Source organism: Camelina sativa, chromosome 19 (assembly GCF_030686135.1).
Source record: "Camelina sativa cultivar CO46 ecotype springtype chromosome 19, ASM3068613v1".
NCBI lineage: Eukaryota > Viridiplantae > Streptophyta > Magnoliopsida > Brassicales > Brassicaceae > Camelina > Camelina sativa.
Window position 1 is genome coordinate 2,515,926 of NC_141898.1, and position 23,596 is coordinate 2,539,521.

A 23,596-nucleotide genomic window follows, 5' to 3' on the forward strand; every position below is an offset into this window, starting at 1 on the left:
AAATACATATTATTAAAAAGGGTATTGAAAATAGATAAAGAGAGAAATTATTTTTGCAAAATGGTATGGAAAAAATATATTTTTGCCAATGCATGGCCCAACATTTTTGTAGTTACCATCTCATGTGCAGTGTGAACCAGTTGATTTACTACACTGCCATTATATGTTATAATTTTTGTAGAGATTTTCGTGGCGTTTTGTTATACTATATATAATAAGGTTTCTCTTTTGATTTTAGTCCACTATCATTTTACAAATAATAATTTTAGTGTTTATTACTAAATTTATATTTTATTTAAAATAATTATTTTATTTTGTATAATAGTATTATACTCCGTTTCACAAAGAATATTATTTTAGCAATTTTTACATAAATTAAGAAAATTAAACAAATTTTTTTTATCCTTTATTAATAAACTATAGATTAGTTTCTCTAATTAGTAAGCTAAAATAGTAAAGATAAAAAAGAGATATTTAGTTTTAAAACTGCATTGGAAATATAAAAATATACTTTTTGTGAAACAAGGTTAAAACTTAAAAATAAAGAGTGAAACAGAGGGAGTATAATAATTAACTTTCGTCATGAATATTCCCAAATTATTTTTTACACGTCACTATTTGATGTTAAGGAGGACCTAAAAATAAACCGGATCGCTTCTTCGAAAACCGATTCTTCACAAGGAATAACCGAACTCTTCCTCAGCTTGAACCAGAAAATTCCTAAAGATCGGATGGTTCAGGTACGACGCGCGCACCACATATCTCCTGCAACCGCTACCAACACAGATTGCCACGTGTCCTAATGGAACATCCGACGGTACAGAATGGCTGACCGTAGATAACCGTGCTTTGTTACACCATCGCCCGAGCATTTGTCTGAGTCTCACAATGTAACGGATCTTACTGCATTTCACAAGACCTCCAGCCATTTTTTTCCCACTAGTGCTGTGTAAGTCAAATTGATTCTCAAAACTTCTGATTTAAGTTTCTTTCGAGAGAGTAAGTGAGAGAAAATGTTAAGGTGGAGGCAGAAGGGATTTAATTCTGAGAGTTTTGGGAAAGACTAGAGAAGGCAATATAACAATGCCACCCTCCCCACGTTATTTTTGTGCTAATTACGATACGAAATTGTCTTCTCTTTTTCTTACAAATTCTTCTTAATTAGTGACTGTTTGAATAAATAAACAGTGGCCATGAATATGGTTGAATTTGGCAAAGTTTATGCCACAATTTATGATGAAAAATGGGGTGAAAACACTATTTACATTCATCTAAAATTTTTTTCACCATTTGAACTAAAGATATTGAAAATTTTGATTCAACATCCAACTATCAAATGTTACCACGATGATGTTTTGAAATAGACTTTCAAATCTTTCTTTTAAATAAAAAATAAAATTTGCAAGCATTTTAACTTTTCTTTCTTTATAGTGATTAAGTGTTTACTAGGAGTTTACCAGTTGAAAGATTCCGATTGTTTAATTTTAGAAAGTATTATTTAATTTTAGTTAAATACTGTCCTAAATTCTACTTAAAAAGTTAAAATACACATGTTGATAATGCTTACATCTTCATAAACAGAATGTAAAAATTGCAATAAAAGAAAAAACAGAAAACAGCATGATACTTGAAAAGGAAAAAAGATTTGTTGCCGGTGGAATTGCTAATCACAATTATAATTTTAATAGGCCCCTTGACCTCCACCACCTCTGCTGTCAGATAATCAGAATTTGCCAACCTCGGTAATCTTGTAAAGTCACCATCATCATGGTTCGGTACAAATGTTGTTTCTTCTTCTACCAACTCAAATGTTCCCGGTATGAGCCCTATCTGGTAACTCAAAGAAGCTCCAATTATCTTCAGTTATCTTTAGTGTCACCAATTTTTGGATAGCCGCCTTTAGACTCCCAAAAGCTTGTATCCGAGAGATAGATAAATTGTGCTCCGCGTTTTTGTGGTCTGGTCCATCTCTAAACACAATGAAAACAAAGGTCGTATAGACAGAGTTTTGCCTACCGCAGAGTGAGGGGGATTAGGCTTAAGATCGCTTGAGGAAGAAAAGAAAGTGAGTATTTTGAAGCTAATTTAGAGACTCTTCTCTGCTAAAGGTTCTCTTTGGGTGGATTGGGTGAAGAGATATCTACTCCGCGCTGGTACTATATGGGCTGAGAAAGACAACACCAACAAGGGATCATGGATTTGGAAGAAGATCTTGAAATACCATGAGACAGCAAAACAATTTCATCGGATGGACGTAAAAAACGGTGAATCAACATCCTTTTGGTTCGACAATTGGTGTTCTTTGGGTCATTTGCAGGAGATAGTCGGAGAAAGCGGTCCTATTGCTCTTGGTATACTGGAGACAAGCACATTATCTGAAGTCATGAATATGTCAAGAAGGAGAAGACATCGATTCCTCTCTTCATATCAATTGAAGAGGAGATAACGAAACTTTCTTCCAATCGTTCACAAGATGATGATGTGGCCTTATGAAAGGGGAGGAACAATAGCTATCATACAAAGTTCAACACAAAGCACACCTGGATAAACACTCGCATAGAACGGCCAACAATGGCGGAACACAAAGATATCTAGTTTCCCAATGCTACCCCGAAGTATGCTTTCATTACATGGTTGTTGACAAAAAACAGATTGATGACAGGGGAGCGGATGATCCTATGGAACACAAACACTAATCCAAGTTGTGTTTTCTGTAACCATTCCATTGAGACAAGGGAGCATTTATTTTTTCAATGTCCTTTCTCACAGCAGGTGTGGGAGCAGCTAGTGAAAGGACTGTTGCAAAATAAATATATGGCAAACTGGCGAGATGTTATGACTTTACTTACGGGCGATGAACTGGAAGCAACACACAAATTCCTCTTGGGATACACCTTTCAAAACACTATACATTCTCTCTGGCGAGAACGAAATGATAGGCGTCATGGAGAACCGTTGTCAACAATGGAAAAGCTGGTCAAATTCATTGACAAGAATGTCCGAAATCGCATGAGTACCATCGGGGAGGGGGTGACTGTCGAATTCAAGTTTGGTTTGCAGCTAGACTAATTTCAAAATGATTTGTTTTTAAGTTTCAAAAAAGTATTGCATTAACAATGTATACAAGTTTATTTTTCTTTTAAATATAATTTAACATTAGATTCAAAAAAAAACAAAAAAAAAAACAAAATGGACTAATTCTTTTTTTTTCCAATCCATTATATACTGTCAATACCTTTTTCTTGTACTCTCTCTGATAATATCAAGCTCATACTACTTATTCTAGTCTTGCTTTCGTTTATTAATATTTAGAAAGAAATAGAACAAACAATTTTATTTTTTTGGACCAACGAGCAAACATTCTTCAAAAAGAAAAAGAAGCACAAGGCAGAAGGCACAGTACTCCTCTAATGTAACGCAAAAACAATTAAAAAGATATGTAAATTAAGCATTACTTTCACAGAATCATATGAACTTATTCTTATAAAATAAGTCCATGTGGCATAGAATTATATATTAGTAGTCTCTACCGAGGCCCAACGGGCTATAATAAACGTAGAGTAAAAAGTGTTTATTTGTAGGTTAACTAGATTTTGAGGTGATTAATTAACGTAAAAGTGAAGAAACGGGAGGGGAAAGTGGAGAAGGGCACGGCCTGGTTCTGAGGCTAATTGATCTGTATGTCAAAACACCGATGATGGCTCCAATCACCGGAGCCGTCATGTAAATCCATAAGTCCTCAAAATCCCATGCCACCACCGCCGGTCCTAGTGATCGAGCAGGGTTCATCGATCCTCCTGAAATTGGTCTGACCATACCGTATACTACAAAAACGTTAGCATTATTCGATTCTATGAAATATTTATCTTCCCATATTTTACGATGATTATAGCTTTGATTGTTTCAAATAGACGAAGTATCTTTACGATAGTGGAATATTAAGTAATTAAAGTACCCGGTAATAAGCACTCCAAGGGAAATGACTGTTCCAATCACGAACCCCGTCAAATTACCCAACTGTACAAAACAAACATATCAACCCTTAAATAAATACACAATGTATAGTTAAATTCACACTTTATGTGTTATTTTGCATACACACTTATATGGCCACTTACATTTTGATGAGGACCACAATGCAAAGCAGAGGCGAGGAATACGACAATGCTCGTAGCTATGAGTTCAACGAAAAATGCAGAAACCCAGCTTAACGCAGGTTTTGTTGCCATAAGGTCAGCGTTTACTCCGTAGACTGACACCCCAACTAATGTTGCTGCAGTTGCCCCCAATGTTTGCGCCGTTATATATAACGGAACCTGACAACAACATTCACAAGCAAGTATAACATGAGTTTTGTCTATACGCAACAAAACAAACAAACAAGACCAAAGACCTAGATAATTGAACTACAATTCTTAGATGGTCGGGTGACGGGTGGAGATTGTACCTGAGACCACGGAAAGCCACCAAATACGGCGAAAGCAATGGTGATTGAAGGGTTAAGATGGGCGCCGGAGATGTGTCCGATGGAGTAAACCACGACCACCACCGATAATCCAGCGGTGGCAGCGTACTCTAGTAATCCAACGTGGCCACCGGATAATTGGGTACTGCTTATGACCCCACACACACTGAACATTAGAATGAATGTCCCCACCAATTCCGCTATTACCTAGAACACATTATTCCCGAGATATTATCATATTTTGTAGACAAAGATATTTTTAAAAATCTATAGTATAGGATAACCTTAAAAATAATGCATAATAATAGGCTTATATGGTTTAAAATAGTGACCGTAAATGAAGGGGCTTACAATACGTAGGGGATTGAGATCTATATCATAAGGGAGACATCGGAACAGCCTTTGGGTCGATGGATGATCTTCATCTCTCAAAGTAGATGGAGTTGAGCCAGCTTCTTGGTCCAGTACTACCCTTGACCGTGCCTCACCATTCATCTTTCTTTCCCTTCAAGATAGTTGATGCAAGAATCGATATAGGATAGTCACAATCAAGCTGGCTTGATGAATGATCGGCTTTATGAATGATCTCTGATGGAACCAAAAAAAAGAAAGAGAGATAGAGAGAAAAACGCAAAGAAGATGGAAAGAGTATAATAATGTTTACAAAATAAAAAAGAAGAAGAGTCCTACTACATTCCTTTGGTTAAGCAGTTTGAAAGGAGAGGAGAGGGTGTTCAACACTTTTCTTGTGTTCAAATTTTTACACTTCCTTCCTACCAATACTTCTTAATTTTAATTTGGTGTTTTGTAAGTTATGCAATTCTTCTATCAAGTTCCTTCCTTAAAGATGGAACTCTTAATTATTAGATAGATCTTTAAAAAAAAAACCTAATTCCTAATTATAACATAACTGTAATTAAAAACCATATATACATACCACCATCTAATCTAAACCAAACTAAATTTATAAACAACAAAATAAATAAAAATACAAAAATGCACCAGCCGGGAATCGAACCCGGGTCTGTACCGTGGCAGGGTACTATTATTCCACTAAACCACTGGTGCTCGTTGTAACATGCTCTCAAATTTTTGTTTATATAGTGAAGAAAGAGAACAGCCATGTTCGTCATTGAAATTAGGGAGCAAGGCCAAAAAGTTGGATTCTGAAAGTAATCATATCGTCGTCGTCGTCGTCGTTGTCTTGTACAAGTGGAGCTAAGAGCGAGAGAGAGAGATGGAGAAAGTGGTTGATCTCTTCGGAGTTGGAATAGCTAATTCCGAGAAGCTATTCGGAGGAGTCAACGATCTCAGCGAGATCCAACAGGTTTTTTTTTGTATATTTTATCTTTCTCTCTTCACTTTTTTGAAATTGGATTTTGGATTCTAAGGAAAAAAAAACACATCTAGGGATTGTTCATAGGTTCAGTAGCTGAGGCGACTAACAGCGATTTGCTCAAAAGCTCCAACGTCACTCATGTCTTGACCGTAGCTGTGGCCTTGGTTCCTCCTTATCCTAATGATTTTGTTTATAAAGTCATCGAAGGTCTCTCACTGTGTGTGTGTGTGTTTTTACATCGATTCCTGTGTTTTAGATAAATTTTGGAGTAGATTTTTTGTAACTTTGATGTTTTCTTTTTGTGATTTTTGAGTGTGTGTGTGTGTAGTCGTTGATAGAGAGGAGACCGATTTGACTGTATATTTCGATGAGTGTTTTAGCTTCATCGACCAAGCTATTCAATCTGGAGGTGGTGTTTTGGTTCATTGCTTCATGGGAATGTCTAGAAGGTTTTGACTCTTTGTCCTGATTGATTCTGTACTCTGTAGTAGTGGAGTTAATGTTAGAATCGAGTTACAAATAGCTTCACAGAATGTAAAAGTATGCAGCTGTTTCATCCCACACTAGTAACCATTAGGAATCTATAGACTTAGATATTGCATTCTTATACATGTATCTAAGTGGTATGGTGGTGGTTAGTGAACAGATTACACAAACTAAGAGTCTTCTTGAACCTCTGTATTTTGGGTTATTGTGTCATTTTGTTATATACTTACACAGGTTGGTTGGTTTTTGGTTTCTCTTTTGAAAGTGTGACTATAGTGGTGGCTTATCTGATGAAAAATTATGGCATGAGCTTCTCTAAAGCTATGGAACTAGTAAAGAGCCGACGTCCTCAGGCACTTCCTAATTCCGGTTTCATTTCGCAGCTGCAGAAATTTGAGAAATCCATTCAAGGTATATGATTGTCTCGTTTCCTCCTACTGTATCTTCTTTAGAGTTCAGAGGATCTTTCTCTGTTTTTCTTTTGGTGTTGGAAAACCTTTTAACCTCTTTCTTATTGATTCCTAGACTCTATTATGTGGGTAAATAATCAATGAGAGACGTTTTTTTTTTAAGTAAGACTGGATTTTAGATGGATACAAAATACTTCCTATTGGAAAACATAGCTTCAGTGTTAGATGATGTAAGGAAAGATAACAGAAAAGGGATATAGAAGAAAATCGAGAAACTTTTATTCATGCAGGCTGAAATGTCAGTAAGAAGGTTTAGATTTTCCTTATAAATTCAACTCTTGTTGATACAATATATACATTTTCTCTGTTTCACAGTAAATGGTGAGGCTTCAGCTGATAAGAAGATAGTGTCCTGATGAACTCTCGAGAAGTTCCGGACAAGTCTCATGATCTCCATGATTGACCAAAAAAAACTTGATTGGTTTCGTGCTGTGTAAGGATTGTTTTCTTGTGAACTATATTGATGGTGAGCACTTTGCCATGTCCATTAACCCGATTGAAATAAATGAAAACGCAGAATTTACATTTCCTCTGTTACTACAATGAATATTTTCGTGGAGGATGAATGCACTAATTACCCAAAGTAAACGCCATTAGACTCTCATAATATAGATTAACAGTTGCATATGAGATATAACTATTACGTTAATGACATAATTATTGAGAAAGAAATTGATGGAAAAAGTATAAGATTTTCATAAGATTAGCAATATTCGTGCCTTTAGTTTTAATTTGTCAAAATGATTAATTGTATGCTTATGTACGAACCGACATCTTGATCTTACTGCAAATTGATTCTTAATATATATAAAAAAAAGGAAAAAAAAAAATCTTATCGCCTATTCGAAGATAACGTGATAGAACATGAACAAATTGAATATATTCATGTTGGAGTTAAATTCTTTACGCCTAAAAATTAATAGTTTGATTAAATGGGGCATGCACTTTTGCATGTCTTATACGGATTGTGGCCTAACATTTCCGGCTACAAACATTTTCACCAACATTTCTTTCCAGCTTCCACTTTTTTGGGACGTAATTAAGGTTTTTTTTTTTTTTTTTACATTTCATCTTCGCAATTTTCTGTTTGACAGTAATGGGAGGAAATTGTGTAATGTATGTGTAAATATGCAACCACAAACACAATATGACATCTTTTTCTTTGGTTAGGTTCAAAATTTTTACAAATCTGTAGTTTTGAACAAGCATTGAGATACTCTCTTAATTAACTTAAAAAAAAAAAAAAAAAAAAACTAAGAAACTATTGTTGGAAAGAATCTTAATGAGCCGTCCAGGTAGTTGAGACTCATGAAGAAGCTTGAACAACGGAACTTTATGTTAGCTCCGAAGGTTAATTATATCAATGTTTCTTTGTAAAGCCTACTTCATTAACAAAGTGATCCATACAAATATAGGATGTACGTAGTTCCAACTAATAACAAATTAAACGCATAATGATAAAATCATGGAAAATAAAATATTGTGTGATATGTAGTTTAATTAAAAGTTTAAAAATCGCTAAGAGTATCTTAAGTTCTGACGTTGTTTCAACGCGTTTCTGAACTTAATTTAATTATTTTTTACGATACGATGAGTCGATGACGGAATGATCGTCTTCTCACTTGAATGAAAACTTGATAATATGAGTCTTTTCTAGAGGAAACCTTCTTTTTGTTTTGTGTAATGAATTCCTTAAAATCCTCTTTTTTTTTTTTTTTTTTTTTCTTTGTTTAGGTTATGTAAACCATCCTAAGATCCTACAACATTAATTCATGCGAAAAATTAAGGGGAAAACAGAGATCACACTTTGTCAATCATAATTGCTTTCTAAATCCTCTTAGTTTGGGACAATTCAATAGTTTAACTTATTTTCATTCATCCAAAAAATCATATCTCAACATAAACTCGTATCATCCACCAGTGATCTTAACAATCAAAATTTGTATGTCCGTTAATATACACAAGGGTAGAAACAAGAAGTAAAAGAGGGTGGTATAAAGGCATGCACTCTAACTGAATGTAGGATATATCTATATTATCATAAAAGACCTCACGCAGTGAATGTAAATGTAAATGTATCCAACTTCACAAACGTGACGTATCTTTGTATATGCATACCTTTCTCTACTCTGTACTTATACATATTGAAGTAATAAGAGAGAGAGAGAGAGAGAGAGTGAAAATAGTAAGAGAGAGAAAATTAGTTAGAGACAAAAGAATGTCACGAGACAGCGACATTGTGCATTTATGAAACCTTGAAAAAAAAACTCTGAACCCTAATTATCCCTTGTTGTTGCGGCTGTATAAATACGACGTTGTTTTGAAGAATGTGTCGGAAAGAGTGAAAGTGATCATCTTCTTCTTTGATAGATAAGATTCCTAGACGAGGTATAATTAAGTGAATCTTAGTCAAGGATCATGTCTCACATCGCTGTTGAGAGGAATCGAAGAAGGCAAATGAACGAGCACCTTAAATCCCTTCGTTCTTTAACTCCTTGTTTCTATATCAAAAGGGTAACTTTCATGTGATCTCCTCTTGATCCCTCATTTCTCAATTCCAATTCATTATGATTTTCCTCAATTTGAAAGAGGTTTGGTGCTTTTTCATGTTAAACAATAGGTGCTTTCTTGGTTTCGTAAGTAAAAAGGGTCTAATTCTAGCTAGAATCATAAAATTTTGGGGCTTCACATGCAATTGAACTATTTCATATAGTTTAGTTTCTAAGAAGCAAAGAAAAACCTTCTGCGCGCGGGAGCAAAGCTCTTAGATACGTATAGGATCATGCATGGTAACCCTTCTAATACTGGATTTTCCAAAGTTACTAATTTTGGAAAATATGTTATATGATCATATCAAGTCATATAATTGGTCCAGTTCTCATAATCTTCATTTTGTATATGTGTTTATGCATATACAAGATATATTTCTCTCTGTTAACTGCTAAAAACAGATTAGCCGCATGCACCAATCCTATTGAATAATATGGTCTCGTTTTCAATAATTGATCCGTATTAGGGAGATCAAGCTTCGATAATCGGAGGAGTGATAGAGTTCATCAAAGAGATGCAGCAATTGGTCCAAGTTCTTGAGTCCAAGAAACGTAGAAAGACAATGAACCGACCTTCTTTTCCTTATGATCACCAAACAATTGAGCCATCCAATTTAGCCGCCTCCACCACCCGAGTACCGTTTAGTCGAATCGAGAATGTAATGACCACGAGTACTTTCAAGGAGGTAGGAGCATGCTGCAACTCTCCTCATGCTAACGTAGAAGCCAAGATCTCAGGCTCTAACGTTGTATTGAGAGTTGTCTCTAGGCGAATCATGGGCCAGCTCGTGAAGATCATCTCGGTCTTGGAGAAGCTATCTTTTCAGGTTCTTCACCTCAATATTAGTAGCATGGAGGAGACTGTCTTATACTTTTTCGTTGTTAAGGTACATATCTACATCTACATATGTTGGTCTAATCAGTAGAACAACCAATTAAACTCATTATATACCATGACATAAGATTGAATTCCGATAACTTATTAAAAGCCAACTACCTATTGCTAACCGATCGAATCTGATGTCTTGTGTCAATTTAGTACTTACTTGTAACCAAATTTATAAGACTGTTTAACTTTGTACAATGTTTCTTCACACAGAAAAAAAAAAAATATATATATATATATAGTTATAAGCTCAACGTATATATAAGTGATCATAGAACGTTTATATGAGTGTTTGTTTTAAACTTCGTCACAATAAAATTTACATGTGCAGATAGGACTGGAGTGTCACTTAAGCTTGGAGGAACTAACTCTTGAAGTTCAGAAAAGCTTTGTACCTGAAGGGATCGTCGTCTCTACCATATAAGAACAAAATTCTACATGTACTATACAGCGTGTATCGTGCTTTTGGGCTTTAATTATCATGTATCGTTACATGAGCATACGTTCTTGATACTTTGCCACAAATAAGCTCCTCTAAACCTTTTTTTTAGAAAACACTTACGTTTTACGTAGTTTGTTTTCGTATCTGATCTTGATCAAAGTTGTAATTTCCCATAAATAAATGATTACAGTTTTACGTTCTAATTAGTTTAATACCTTTTTTTTTTTGGACAAACAGTTTAATACCTTATCATCCGAATGTAATTGTGTGTAGACGTATAGAATGTAATATAAATATACACAATCCTATAACATATTAGATTACTTGTTCTTGGAACAAAAACAGTAACACAGTCCCTTGATTTAGACATTGACGACAAAGAAAAAATGTAGACATTTCGTGAACGATATACATGTCATCTGTCGGAGTTTCGGTCTATGGTCTCTATCTCGCTTTCGCAGATCCAACTTATAGAACTGGAAATCTCCGATTAAACAAAAAAAAATCTGGAATTTCTCATTTCTAAAACCATATAAGTTTTTGGAGTAAAAAAAAAAAGTTTTTGGAGTACAAGTAAACTATGGACTCATACATTAATATGGATGTTTTATACATCATTATAGAGTTTACCCTCATGGTTTAGAGACATCATTATGAGTTTAGTCTTTGTAACATACAAATATTTGGCAAGTTGGTAAGCATATATATATATATAACATATATATATATATAACGGAGGATTCTGCTAAATCAAATCAATTTCCTAAATCAATCTATTACCTATATACACTGGACGTAAATTATTCTAGAGATTTTTTTTATCTTTTGTAAAATTATGTAATAGAATAAAATTATATACACATATACGGTATATAATGATTGACCAAAGCCCAAGCCCCAAAGATTGGGAAAGGGGAATTTGGTGAGGTGAAGGCTTACCTGCTTCTTGGTGATGGTTAAAGGTTACCCAATTTGTCACGTGGTGATACCAGAACCATGCATGTCTGCTGCTTGTGACATTTTCATATATCCTCTTTCAATGTAAATATTGTTTTCAAGGATATCTTTACCTGTTTGTTCAAAAAAAAACAAAAAAACAAAAAATATCTTTACCTATTTTTTTCTTGTTTTTAATATATATACGGACATCTACTGCTTACACTAAAACTTTTGATTACAACATTTACTTGTTTACAGTATCATTTATCAAACAATTTTCTTATAACAAACTTCTTTATTTAATTATTAGTAAATAATAAAATTTCTGCGTCAAAAAATTGTGTTAATTTTTTTCCTGTAGAATTAACAAAATTATATTTATTGTGAGGTAAACAAATATTATTTTACTATTAAAATAAACAATTTTAAGTCTGATAATTGCTTTATGTGCAACACATATTATAATTATTGACGCATGAACAAATTTATATTGACAACTGCATTATATATTTAAAGAAAAAAAAATATATATATTTAGTGCAGAAAGCGGATTGTCAAATTCACATGATAGAATCACGAATGTGGCACACTCTGAGTTGTCAACTTCAATATATTATCAGTATGCATATTGACCCAACCAAAAGAAAATTTTCTCACTGCCATTCATTATTAATCTCACAATTCCTTTCCAAATCCTTCTTTATTATTTAATTTAATCCCATTTTTTTAATATATGCTCGTGACCGCATTCGTGTCCTTTTGATTTGATTCTTCCTCTCGTCTCAACATTTGTTTTAATCCTATGCTTAAAACCGAGCCGAATATTTTAATTTCGCCTTAAACAACAATTAATATGAGACTGAGAGCATGTAAATAAGTGAGAAGTCTGATACACACCATGTTAAATTTCAGATTAGCAATGAGTAAGACCTGTTGGATATATGGGTTGAAGTAGCGAGGTTGAAGTTTTGAATTATTGGTTCCACATTTTTACTTGTCACATATATGGCACCATATAATTATAAGCGAATCAAATTGTGGATATGTATATGGTCACTGGGCCATAATGAGAGAAAGATAATACCAAATCAAAGTGAGGGAACTTTTGAAAACGGAGATTATCCAACCACTAGGCTGCTACAATAGTAGCACCCACTCCATTTAGTCTTTCAATACATTGTATTTACGAAATTTGTAGGGAGCGTGTGTCACTGTAGAAAGAGAACTCCATGGGTTTGGTTACACATTTTTCTTCTTGGAATTTAGAGTCAACGTCCAATTGCAATTTGCATGATAAATCAATAATCAAATAAATAGTATACCCTTAAAAAGGTACATTAATTGTAAAGATTAAAGTGTGTGTTTTTAATTCATTAGTTTCCTCAGGAAATAATTAATTAATATGGATTAAGTAGATATATATAGGAGATCAATTAACATGTGGGAATGCTTGTGGTTCAATTATTGACTTTGTTATCGGACCATCAGTTTCTTGATCGATAGTTAAAGCGGTATTTGCTTGCTTCTGTCGTTACACCTTCACAAGAACGTTTTTTACTTATTCCTTAAAATAAAACTAATAATAGTGATATATGAATTTTCTTAAACGCATATTCAACGTGAAGGGATATATATACAACAACAAAACCGAATCTATACATCCATCATAAGTAACATACATACCAACTACCAAGTGCAGTGACTGTACTAATTGCAAGGCCATTGTAATAAAGGGTACACACTATATATGCGTTATTAAAACGAATCAAAAGAATAGCACTGTTTGTATTGATAGCACGTCAAAATTATGCTTGCACAGTTGCACGTACCATATTGACTGCATATTCTAAAATCATTTGTAAAATATAGAATTAGGTATTATATACGTTTTTGTAATATATAAAGATGGTGTAGCATGTTAGACTCTAGTTCACCCTCAGCCCCTCACCCAACAAACAACATTCAGACAATTTATAAATGGAGTACTTCTATACAGTGTACTAGAATATCGCATACAACTTCTCAAAAAGTTTAAACCTGATAAGAATAGCAATAATTAGTACATACAGTTATTTTTAAAACGTCAATTAGTAGAAACAATAGTAGAATATTGTTTGTTTTTATGTGTTTAGTGGACAGCTGTGTGATTCAAAGGTTTTGTAACTGATGGGTCCCACGAAAGTCCTAGATGACTGAGCTCTTGAATCGACGGCTGAGATTCAGAGGTTAACATGACAACCCATTCACTCACAATGCTGAGTTGGCAACATATTTTTTGGATAACTGAAAAATGGGAGTTTCACCAAAAACTATGATAGTGCATTTTAACATGTTGCAGTATATACGACTATTAAGCAACATAACATTTCAATCAAATTATCGGCAGAACAATTTAACTCAAGATTAGAGAGAACTGGCTGTGGCGATCTCTTTCGGAAAAGGATTGTTTTTAAAAAGGAGGTGCAACAGAAAATATTGGGTCCCAAAAGAGGAAAAAGTGAAAAGATGGGTTATTTTGTCAAATTGCTGTAAAGGGTTTTTGATTGGGAACAAGTAAGTAAAGTAAAACTAAGGTTGAAGATAGATAGACTTGGAGCTGCAACTAAACAAGAGATGAACAAATGTCGGATCTCGAGCTGCTCGCACACTTTGTTGCATTTCACTTTTTTACTTGTCTTCCACTTTTCAACTCGTTTTCTTCTATAAGCTCAACTAATTTAATTGCGGAGATCTAAATAAATGCAAACTACAGAAACATACTACTGTATATAGGATACCCTGAACACTGTTACTAGTTCGCAAGAAAAATAAAATCCATATAAAGAAATTTCATTTGTTAGGCGACAACCTTGTAACTTGTAAAGAAAAAAAAATGAAATGTTTTCAAACTTCAGAACGACTTAACAGATACTCAATTGAATTTTATTTTTCTAGCGTAATTATACCACAATTTCACTACAATAAAAATATACTATCGGGTGCCATATTAATGCATGTGTTTTCCTCACATTTTTCTCCACATACGTGTATTTTGGTCGGCAAACGTATAAAGTATATCATTTTTTTTCATCACGTGTATATTTGTACGTATTTCAAATAAGTAACAGCTAGAAAACAAATATTTATACTATACATGAGAAAGGATGTAAGCGAAAAAGGAAATTGTTACGTAGTAACAAGAATCTAGCTAGGCGAATCTAAATTCTGAGTTAATTAGTAAAGTTTGTGTGTTATATGTAAAAAGCATAAAAGCATAGAAGATGAGACATATATATATATATATGCAGCACTGAACAATTCTGGTGACGCTACACTTAGCTCTGCCGCGCATAGCCTTCATTTAATTCTTTCAACTGTTCCACTCGGCCCCATCATCATCAATACATCATGCACGATCAATAATCAATATGATATACTGTATATGTATATCTTCTTCATCTTTTTATTTATTTATTTAATATCATTAAATCGACATCATATTTGCATTTTGCAATAGTAATTACGTATGATTTTTAGTTTTTGTCGATTAAAGTCATGATAATAATTGATTTGGTTGCAAAAAGTGTTTCGATAACTAATAGTACTATACAGAGAATACAACATCGGACGTGAATTGGTGATGGAGATTGATGACCAATTTTTACGTACTAGGAAGACTATTATATATGACCACGACCCAAAATTTTTGATTATTATTTTACAAAATTAGTCATCATGAGTCGTTATATCAAATACTATTCTTTTTTCTTCCTTTTTAACTTTTGAATTTAAATGCAACCAATCATGCTGACTTTTGCTTATAATACTTTTCCCTAACTCGACGACAGAATACAGAATTCAGAACTAACAACAAGAAAATAAAAGCAAGATCCAAATATAGTGGAGAAAATTATCTTAATATAATGGTCCATAGGACAACACAACTCCACTTCCATTTAAAAGATTCCGTATCCTCTTTGAAAAAAAAATACTAATAAGATCAAACCAAAAGTGTCAATATATTCATTCATAATCAATTTGATTTGGTATCTACCGAATTTGTTCTGGGAACTCCGTATATTCACAACAATTAGCAAATATAAAGTCACATGGACTGAGAAAACCTAGTAATTTTGAAGTTTTATATTATTCTATTAAATTACCGAAGCTATCATCACAAAGTGGAAAAAAAAAACCTAAAACAACTTAGCATTCGATCCATGGAAGAAAAAAACAACCCCAACTTAGGATTTCAATACACAACTATATTGAAGTTTTATTTAGATTTGTCGACCATATATCTCACATAATATCGCAGCTTGATGTGTTCTCGTCGCTGAAGGCATGAGAGTACTGATCATTCCCATAAGGTGGTGGATATGGATACGGGTACGGGTAGGGATGCGGATTTGGCGGCATATAGTTAACTGCCGGTGGTGGACGTGCGTACATCATTGGTTGGAACCGTTCGTTACCCATAGCTCGTTTCTGGTTCATGACAGCTGCTAAATATTGCTGTTGTTGCATCGGATCTGACCCGGCCCCTTGGAAATAACCCGGTGGTACACCGCCTGGACCGGTCGCGGGTAATCCCTGAACCGCCGGTATATTTCCCATCGGACCACCCATACCCATTGGTCCTCCCATAGGCATGCTCATCTTCGGTGGTGCACCTCCGTTTCCCATGGGACGGAAACCGCCCGGAGGTCCTCCAGCCATGGGTCCACCTCCGCCGTTACCCTTCTTTCCGCCGTTTGGACCACCGCCGCCACCGTTTTTACCGTCTTGTGGATGTCCACCTCCACCGCCGTTTTTACCACCGTTCTTTCCTCCGCCTTGGTTTTGATTTTCACCGCCGCCACCGGGACCACCCTTACCACCACCTCCGCCGCCGCCGGGAGCGCCCTTACCGCCGTTTTTAGCGGGACCACCGCCAAGATTAGCGTTCTTCTGAGCGTTCATCATCATCTGCTGAGCATTAGGCTTCATCTTATTAGACGGAGGAGGGAGATCATCAAACTCATCATCAAACTCGTCGTCATCATCATCAGTAAACTTATCGTCGAACTCGTCACTAAAACCATCGTCATCATCATCCTCAGGAACATCAAACTTGACTCCTTTCTGGTTTTGGTTCTTGTTCACAGGAACAGAGCCTTTTAACTGAGGAGGAAGCTTCAGATCTTGAAACCCTTTAATCTTCTGAAGCTGTTGAAGCTGCTGCATCTGTTGTGGATTCAGTTGTTGACTCATCTTTGGCGCATTACTGTTACCTCCACCCCCTCCTCCTCCTCCACTGCCCTTCTGACCTTTCTTGTTGTTATTATTGTTTCCGCCGCCGCCGCCACTGCTTTTTCCGTTGTCAATCTGCATCCCCTTAAACTGATCCGCCAGTTGGGACTGATTGGGATTGTTGTTACCCTTAGGAGCTCCCCAGAGTTCAGCATGTTTACCAGATTTGGCGAGCTTCTTGATGAGAACAGAAGGATCTACGCTCCCTGAGACAGTCACTTTCCCTTGCTCTGAGTCAATCTTGGTCGTGAAAACACCTGATTGGTTTCAGACAACAACTCAAAATAAGTTTCTAATACTACTACTACTTTTAATTTACTCAACAAACTAAAAAAAATCTTGATTCGAGACTTTGAAAAAACAAAAAAAAAAAAGTAAAAAAAAAAAAAGAAGAGATTTTGAGTTCTCTATTTACCTTCGATTTTCTGCAAGATTTTCTTGACTTTGTGCTTACAGCCATCACAGTGTATGTTCACTTTAAGAACACAAGTCTACAAATATACATATAAATCTTTCTCAGATTAAAAAGTCAACAGAAGACACACACACTGAGAGAAGGAGTATCAGACAGTAATGGTGACGAAACCTGGATCTTCATGAACTCTTCTTTACTCATTTTTTTTTTCTAAACAAGATACTCAAATCTCTCTCACTTTAGTACCAGATCTGAGACAGCTCCTCTGCTACTTGCAACTTCAAACTGGACAACATTAGAGAACCCAAGATATTGCTATCATTTAACACATTCAAGGACACAAAAGAAAAGAAGACATCACTTCATATGTATATGTGAAGAACTGAGTAAGATAGATACCTTTCTTTCTTCAAAAACAAGAAAGAAACAGAGAGGCAGAGTGGAGAACGAGAGACGCACTAGAAAGAAGGCAAAGAAGAAGAAGGAAGAAAGATTCAGACTTTGCAGTATTAAGTTGGTGAACATTAACTTCTCCACTTCATCTTTTTCAGAGTCAGAGATAGAGAGAAGTAAAGTCGCTGCTTCAATTTATTTAGAAGAAAGGAGTGACCAATATTATTATGTTATTTTTTTTTGCCTAGACTTTCCCAATATTTTTTATGTAATATTATACTTATTGAAAAGAAAAAAAAAATTACTACCTTTTTCGAGAATTCTCCAATGTCAAAAATCTATGCCAATGAGGCATGTGGTATATTTTGCAGATTTTTAGTATGTTCAAATTATAAGACGACTTCAAAATCGACTGGGATTAAAATACTGTAAAAAAAAGTCAAAACTATCGAAATTAGATTTATACCGAACATTAAAAAGATATAGAGATACAATTAATTAAGTGAGAATTACCCATGATAACCCAATTTATTAATGATTAGTAGTATTAGTATACTAGTATTACTAATACTAGGTTTTGAATTTACGCTACGCGTGGATGTATTTGATATATTTTGATGAAAAATATAAATGATTTATAATGGTAATAAAATATTGTATTATAAAAAAAATTTAAATCAGTATTAAGAAAAAAAATAATAAATTTCAGATACACAATTTTTTAAAATATAAAAATCAGTTGTGTTATAAAACCAAATCTGATTAAAAAAAATCATGAATTTAACTCAACGTCCAGGCGAGACGAATCAAACTGATGACCTCACATATCCTAAACCATTTCTTTGACCACGAGAAAAACAAAACAATTTTATCATCATGAATTTAACTCGTTTTCATATTTAGTTGATCACTACCACCTATGTCTCGTTATTCGTTATATTCTTTTTCTTCTTCTTTCTCGTCAACTTCTTCACATTCTTCCACAAAAAAACATTTTTTTTAGACTACCACACAACTTCTTAACCCATCAAACTCCAAGAACAAAATCATTTCTTTTCTCATAAAAATAAAAAATAAGATAAAAAATAAAAAATAAAAATTAATGAAAGAATATCAACTTATCTATAAAATCATACACAAAAATATGTTTTACAACTCATAAGAAATAAAAAGCACAAACGTAGATAAATAAGATAATTTATGTTTTACATCAATATTTATAATATTTTAAACTTTTAAAAGGTTTCGAAATATAATATTTGAATTTTTTAAAAAGTTTCAATATTTATAATATTTTGAACTTTTAAAATTTAAAAATTATAATATGTAAAAACTTTTTAAAAGCTAAGAACTTTGAAAAGTTTCAATATTTATAATATTTAAACTTTTAAATTTTTTTAAATATTATAATATATTTTTTTGAAACTTTTAAAATTTTAATTTGATCAAATAAAAAACTGGATCAAACCGAATAAAACTTTTAAACTTGGATGTGTGATAAATCAAGTTTTCTTGATCATTCGTTGTTGGAAGCATATTAATCTTATTTATACTGGTTCTAAAAATTTTCTAGCCGATGTGGGATATTGTACATAGTCTTTTATTTCCATAAATTTAAAACTTTCTTTTTTCTTAAAATTCTGGAAATTTAAAAAATGTTAATGAATGTCATGTCAAATCCTAATAGATTGTTTAAAATAATTCTTAATATAGAAAATTCTGGAAATTGTATAAAATGTTAATAAGTGATATGTCAAATTTCTATTGGTTGTTTAAAATCCTAAATGAATAGAGCTTAGATATAAGGTAAAGAAAAATATAAGGATGCTTAAATTGAGTAAGGGATAGGAAAGTCTTTGTTGCAAAAACAAAATTGGTCATATCATGTAGAGAGTATAAAAATAGGAAAAAAAAAATAAGAGTGGGGGCTGCGGTATTTAAAGTTTTTAATGATGAATGGCAAAATGCCTCGTTCTCGTTCGTATTTCATAGTACTAATTTATAGTGCGACTGTGACCCTCATAATCACGTTTTCAGCCAGATCTCTCTGCAAGTTTCCCCTAATTTATTATTAGAGGTACTTGTTTAATTCCCAATTGTATTTTAATACTAAGTACATTTGTTTTTACGATCTACAATACATTATTCTTTTACACATTTACTAATCGTCTCATCGCTTCGTGTTTCGCTTTAACACTTCTTGAAGAGACTCACTATTTTTAAAAAAAATATGGATGAGCATTTATAAAGTGAGCCACTGTATACTCAAATTAATTGTCTTGTAAATTTTGTAAAATGGTTTTCTTGAAAGAAAAAAAGGAATACAGTATAATGGTTTTGTTGGTGAAGCTGAAGGACACATTCATTTGCTTATTAAATCAAAGCCTGCCTAGTGCCTAACTATATATAATTATCACATTCTTAACTAAATCTTATGAAATCATAGAACATTCAAGACTTGGATTTCTAATACATATCAGATATATGATGGTTGTTCAATTATTAAGTTAGTAAATAATGGAATCGTAAGATGCATACATTCACACATTTGGAAAGTTCCCAAAAAAAAAAATCAATTTAATTGAAAAAGCAATTGATGAGTTTTGAAAAATAATTTTGGCTTGTGAGAATGAGATTAAATGATTAATAATGGACTTTTGTCGTTGAGGGTTTTGCCTAACTCGATAGCTGTTGTTGGTCACATGAGTGTCTCTGCACATGACAATGATGACATGGCTCTTCTTCTTCTTCTTCTTCTTCCTCTTCACAAAATGACATTATTAATTCCTTTGTCGTGTTACCATCTTTTGCCTTTGGATTCGTTTTTATCTTCTTCGTATTTTCGGAAAGTGCATTATTGTACGTTTTGGCCTTTAAAAGGTAATATTTCTCATCGACGTCACCGTTGATATCATTTCGTTTTAGTCAATTTTAGAAATATTTGTTTACAAAACTGAAATTTCAGCCTAACTACGCTAAATATGTACATATAGTTGATTTATTTTTATTTTTTTTTCTTCAGTAAGCATCAGAAAGAAACTTCTAATTACGAAATCAACCAATAATTATTATCTAGTTCAGTTTAAGCTTGCGACCAAACAATAACAGATCAAATAAAGACTTTTCATAATTTAAAAGTTTGAGCATTCTGTCAAAAGAATAACTAAGACTATTTTTTTATTATTTTATAAAAAGGACCTTTTTTGTTTCTTTTAAAGCTCAACCTCAGTGGGAAACATTCTTTTTCCTCCTGCAGCTTTTTCTTCAATTGATGTTTTAAATTTAAACTTCATAGGCGAAAAAAGCAGAAAATGATTCTTCTTCTTCAACTTCACCTCTTTTTTCCTCTTTCTATTCTTTTACTATCTCTGCAAATACCAAAACTCACCATTCTCTCTTATAATCTTTGACTCTACTACATGGTAAAGAATGTGTTGCTATACAAACTCTGCAAAATGTTAATTTCTAGACCTTGAGAAGAAATTAATTATTTGGGGGTACTATGAGATTTGGACCACAACATTGGATCCTTTTGTCTAAGCTAACCAACAAAAGCATTCAATTACACACATTAAGTAGATTGGTTGAGAGTGTTAGGAAGTTATCAAAGAGGATAAATATTTGCTAAAGAAAATGAAAAAGCTCTTCTTTTTAGCACAATAGCACTACATATACTGATGCTGATATCTTCCAACTACAAACCTTTGTACCAAAACAAATCTATATGCGGTACGAAGTCACACAACAATGATTCAAAATACAGATTTAGATATGGAGGATTTCAGAAAAAAGAAGAAGAAAGAATGATATAAGAAATGGTGTTTTAAGTAAAGGAAGAACCGTTTTTGCTTACTAGTGTTGTTCATCACTACTGTTCACTTTGATCTCTAAGAGCTCTTCGATTGGTTGTCGACAAATCGGACATTTGTTCGACTGAAGCCTCAATTCTTTCGCGCAGTCGCTGCACATGCACTGCAAAGATGGACATACATACAACATTATAATACATTAGAATAAAAATGTTCCTCTCTTTAAACTGATTGCACAGTGATCTATAGATATTGTAGGTTGGATTTGATCGAAAAAAACAAGAACTTCTCATCAAAGAAAATATAAAAACAAATGCTTACCAAAAGCAAATATGCCAACTTTAGAAACCAAAAAGTAAAAGATTGAGAAAGTCTTACCAAATGTCTGCAAGGCAGCACAGCCGTGTCCATAGCCTCAGTCATACAGATCACACATTCTTTACCCGAACCACTGTCCTCTAATCCCGAGGCTGCACCTTGAGTGGTAGAACCATACAACTCGCGGAGTTCATATCGAACTCCTTCAATCCAAAGAATCTGTTTTACGACTTTCACTTTGAAAGATCCATCGTTACCCTTCTCAAGAACCGCTTGAGTGACTTGCTTATGAACTGATGATTGCTCTGAGATTGGATTTGGAGAGATTACAGTCTCAGCTGAAATTACAAGCGGATACACATCTTCTTGGAAGGGTTTTGACAGATCATCAAGAGCAAAGAAGCTAAGGTCGGTTCCTGTCCCTGAAGGCTGCAGAAACTTCTGTCCAGGACCTTTCTGAAAATGGAATCTTGCTGGTGAATAAACCTCTGGAAACTGCGGGACAAATGTGCAGTTTTGTTCCTCTTTAGCAAAGAAGGTGATAGTGAAACTGAAAATGAAATGAGAACACAATGAGAATCTTATCTTTAACATTGGTCAATACTCAATACATATCATATAAGTTTATTCCAATTCTGAAGAAAGATGAGATCTCTCTCGACGTTTCTGATCTGATTAGAGTTCAAGATTAAACCAGGGGCTCAATATACACATTACCTATTATGCAAAATCATGTAAAGATTGAACCTTTACTACATTCCATATGGTTCCAATGAGTAAAGATCTTTCCTTTATTAAACCATGCGCTCAATATACACATTACCTAATCAAAATCATGTAAAGCTTGAACCTTTACTACATTCCATATGGTTCCAATGAGTAAAGATCTTTCCTTTAATAGTTCCATCGGTCTTAATTTGCCAATTTCGTCGCAATTATGGTTCTAAGACCTAGAAATCGAATCACATTATCACGCAATGTTGATAGATCAAAAGCCCTGATGGTTGAATATTACCTGCCGTCGAAAAGGGCATCGAAGACGAAGGAAACTAGAAGGTGGCGAGGGACGAGATCGTCCACTTCGAGCCTCACCGTACCTCTATGCACATTGACGTCGTTCCTCACTTTCTTCGCGTTCTGTTGCTCCACGTACGGCGGTGGGAGCGGCTGCGTTTGAGTTTGAGGGTGAGGCGGACCGTAATACGCCGGCCTCGTCATCGGACCACCCCACCAATTGGGGTGAGCGGTGGTGAAATACTGAGGAGGCTGAGGGTAGTAATGGTAATGGCCGTAGGAACAAGAGTTGATCTGTGGCTGTGGCGGTAGAGGCTGAGAGAGATGGTAATTGTAGTCATAATGCGGTGGGAATGGCGGTGGTGGAGGAGGAGGGTCGAGGTAATAGTAAGGCGGCGGAGGATGGTTGTGGTGGAGGAGACGGCGGTTGGTGTCTCGTCTTCTGTTATTGTTGTTGTTGCTAAAGGAGATTCCCATTGGTGAGAAAAAGAATGACAAATCCAATGGGGAAAGAAAGAGACAAGACAGAAAGCACAACAGAAGCAAAGCAGAGAGAGAGACTGAGAAGAAACAGAAGATTTGGTATAAAGATGTGTGTCTCCTTCACGCTTCGGTACTTTGCTTTTTTGACTTTCTTCTCTTTTACTTTTTAAACCGACGAGTAAACAAAAATTTTATCTTTTCCGGTTTGGTTTTGGTTTACGATTCGGTTTATTATATTCGGTTAATTAATTACTAATCAAATAAAATGGTTAGGTTTCAGTTTTTTCTTCATAACTTTGACTTTAATATTCGTCTTC

At 34.2% G+C, this 23,596-nt stretch overlaps 5 protein-coding genes and 1 non-coding gene across 9 annotated transcripts; 2 read left to right on the plus strand and 4 right to left on the minus strand.

The window, feature by feature from the left end:
• Positions 1-3,427: 3,427 nt before the first annotated feature.
• Positions 3,428-5,456, minus strand: LOC104764296 (putative aquaporin NIP7-1). Of its 2 annotated transcripts, none has more exons than XM_010487795.2 (5): positions 4,817-5,456; positions 4,448-4,672; positions 4,119-4,316; positions 3,956-4,017; positions 3,428-3,808 (listed from the first exon to the last, which is right to left on the minus strand). In XM_010487795.2, exons 1-5 carry the CDS (start codon positions 4,958-4,960, stop codon positions 3,607-3,609), a joined length of 831 nt encoding a protein of 276 aa, XP_010486097.1. In that variant the 5' UTR covers positions 4,961-5,456; the 3' UTR covers positions 3,428-3,606. The 2 variants fall into 2 exon arrangements, with proteins under 2 accessions (XP_010486097.1, XP_087359073.1); XM_087502947.1 differs by having other exon boundaries at positions 3,428-3,824.
• A 6-nt stretch (positions 5,457-5,462) lies between these two features.
• On the minus strand, positions 5,463-5,533 carry TRNAG-GCC (transfer RNA glycine (anticodon GCC)). The gene has a single exon. It is a non-coding gene; the product is annotated as a tRNA-Gly (tRNA).
• Positions 5,534-5,589: 56 nt separating this feature from the next.
• On the plus strand, positions 5,590-7,285 carry LOC104764297 (dual specificity protein phosphatase 1B). 2 transcript variants are annotated; one of them, XM_010487798.3, is made up of 5 exons: positions 5,590-5,792; positions 5,876-6,011; positions 6,133-6,253; positions 6,556-6,701; positions 7,076-7,285. In XM_010487798.3, exons 1-5 carry the CDS (start codon positions 5,703-5,705, stop codon positions 7,114-7,116), a joined length of 534 nt encoding a protein of 177 aa, XP_010486100.2. In that variant the 5' UTR covers positions 5,590-5,702; the 3' UTR covers positions 7,117-7,285. The 2 variants fall into 2 exon arrangements, with proteins under 2 accessions (XP_010486100.2, XP_010486099.2); XM_010487797.3 differs by having other exon boundaries at positions 5,597-5,792; positions 6,118-6,253.
• Positions 7,286-9,069: 1,784 nt separating this feature from the next.
• Positions 9,070-10,840, plus strand: LOC104764298 (transcription factor MUTE-like). The gene is made up of 3 exons (XM_010487800.2): positions 9,070-9,274; positions 9,777-10,196; positions 10,527-10,840. Exons 1-3 carry the CDS (start codon positions 9,179-9,181, stop codon positions 10,617-10,619), a joined length of 609 nt encoding a protein of 202 aa, XP_010486102.2. The 5' UTR covers positions 9,070-9,178; the 3' UTR covers positions 10,620-10,840.
• Positions 10,841-15,686: 4,846 nt separating this feature from the next.
• On the minus strand, positions 15,687-18,000 carry LOC104764299 (heavy metal-associated isoprenylated plant protein 32). Its single transcript, XM_010487801.3, has 4 exons — positions 17,662-18,000; positions 17,434-17,547; positions 17,263-17,338; positions 15,687-17,104 (listed from the first exon to the last, which is right to left on the minus strand). The coding sequence occupies exons 2-4, from the start codon at positions 17,461-17,463 to the stop codon at positions 15,858-15,860; spliced, it is 1,353 nt and encodes a 450-aa protein (XP_010486103.2). The 5' UTR covers positions 17,464-17,547; positions 17,662-18,000; the 3' UTR covers positions 15,687-15,857.
• A 3,289-nt stretch (positions 18,001-21,289) lies between these two features.
• Positions 21,290-23,431, minus strand: LOC104764300 (putative E3 ubiquitin-protein ligase LUL4). 2 transcript variants are annotated; one of them, XM_010487802.3, is made up of 3 exons: positions 22,798-23,431; positions 21,843-22,332; positions 21,290-21,627 (listed from the first exon to the last, which is right to left on the minus strand). In XM_010487802.3, exons 1-3 carry the CDS (start codon positions 23,271-23,273, stop codon positions 21,508-21,510), a joined length of 1,086 nt encoding a protein of 361 aa, XP_010486104.1. In that variant the 5' UTR covers positions 23,274-23,431; the 3' UTR covers positions 21,290-21,507. The 2 variants fall into 2 exon arrangements, with proteins under 2 accessions (XP_010486104.1, XP_087358932.1); XM_087502806.1 differs by having other exon boundaries at positions 22,606-23,358.
• Positions 23,432-23,596: the final 165 nt, after the last annotated feature.

Excerpts from the sequence above, each read along its gene's own strand:
- LOC104764299 (XM_010487801.3), bottom strand. The coding sequence starts at position 17,463 with ATGAGTAAAGAAGAGTTCATGAAGATCCAG. Across the intron at positions 17,339-17,433 it reads AAGAGTTCATGAAGATCCAG|ACTTGTGTTCTTAAAGTGAA; the intron begins GTTTCGTCACCA and ends GTATATTTGTAG. Across the intron at positions 17,105-17,262 it reads AATCTTGCAGAAAATCGAAG|GTGTTTTCACGACCAAGATT; the intron begins GTAAATAGAGAA and ends GAAACCAATCAG.
- LOC104764296 (XM_010487795.2), bottom strand. The coding sequence starts at position 4,960 with ATGAATGGTGAGGCACGGTCAAGGGTAGTACTGGACCAAGAAGCTGGC. Across the intron at positions 4,673-4,816 it reads ATCTCAATCCCCTACGTATT|GTAATAGCGGAATTGGTGGG; the intron begins GTAAGCCCCTTC and ends AATGTGTTCTAG. Across the intron at positions 4,317-4,447 it reads GTGGCTTTCCGTGGTCTCAG|GTTCCGTTATATATAACGGC; the intron begins GTACAATCTCCA and ends TGTTGTTGTCAG.
- LOC104764300 (XM_010487802.3), bottom strand. The coding sequence starts at position 23,273 with ATGGGAATCTCCTTTAGCAACAACAACAATAACAGAAGACGAGACACC. Across the intron at positions 22,333-22,797 it reads GATGCCCTTTTCGACGGCAG|TTTCACTATCACCTTCTTTG; the intron begins GTAATATTCAAC and ends TTTCATTTTCAG. Across the intron at positions 21,628-21,842 it reads TGCTGCCTTGCAGACATTTG|TGCATGTGCAGCGACTGCGC; the intron begins GTAAGACTTTCT and ends CCATCTTTGCAG.
- LOC104764298 (XM_010487800.2), top strand. The coding sequence starts at position 9,179 with ATGTCTCACATCGCTGTTGAGAGGAATCGAAGAAGGCAAATGAACGAG. Across the intron at positions 9,275-9,776 it reads CTTGTTTCTATATCAAAAGG|GGAGATCAAGCTTCGATAAT; the intron begins GTAACTTTCATG and ends GATCCGTATTAG. Across the intron at positions 10,197-10,526 it reads TATACTTTTTCGTTGTTAAG|ATAGGACTGGAGTGTCACTT; the intron begins GTACATATCTAC and ends TTACATGTGCAG.
- LOC104764297 (XM_010487797.3), top strand. The coding sequence starts at position 5,703 with ATGGAGAAAGTGGTTGATCTCTTCGGAGTTGGAATAGCTAATTCCGAG. Across the intron at positions 5,793-5,875 it reads ATCTCAGCGAGATCCAACAG|GGATTGTTCATAGGTTCAGT; the intron begins GTTTTTTTTTGT and ends AAACACATCTAG. Across the intron at positions 6,012-6,117 it reads TGTTTATAAAGTCATCGAAG|TGTGTGTGTGTGTAGTCGTT; the intron begins GTCTCTCACTGT and ends GTGATTTTTGAG.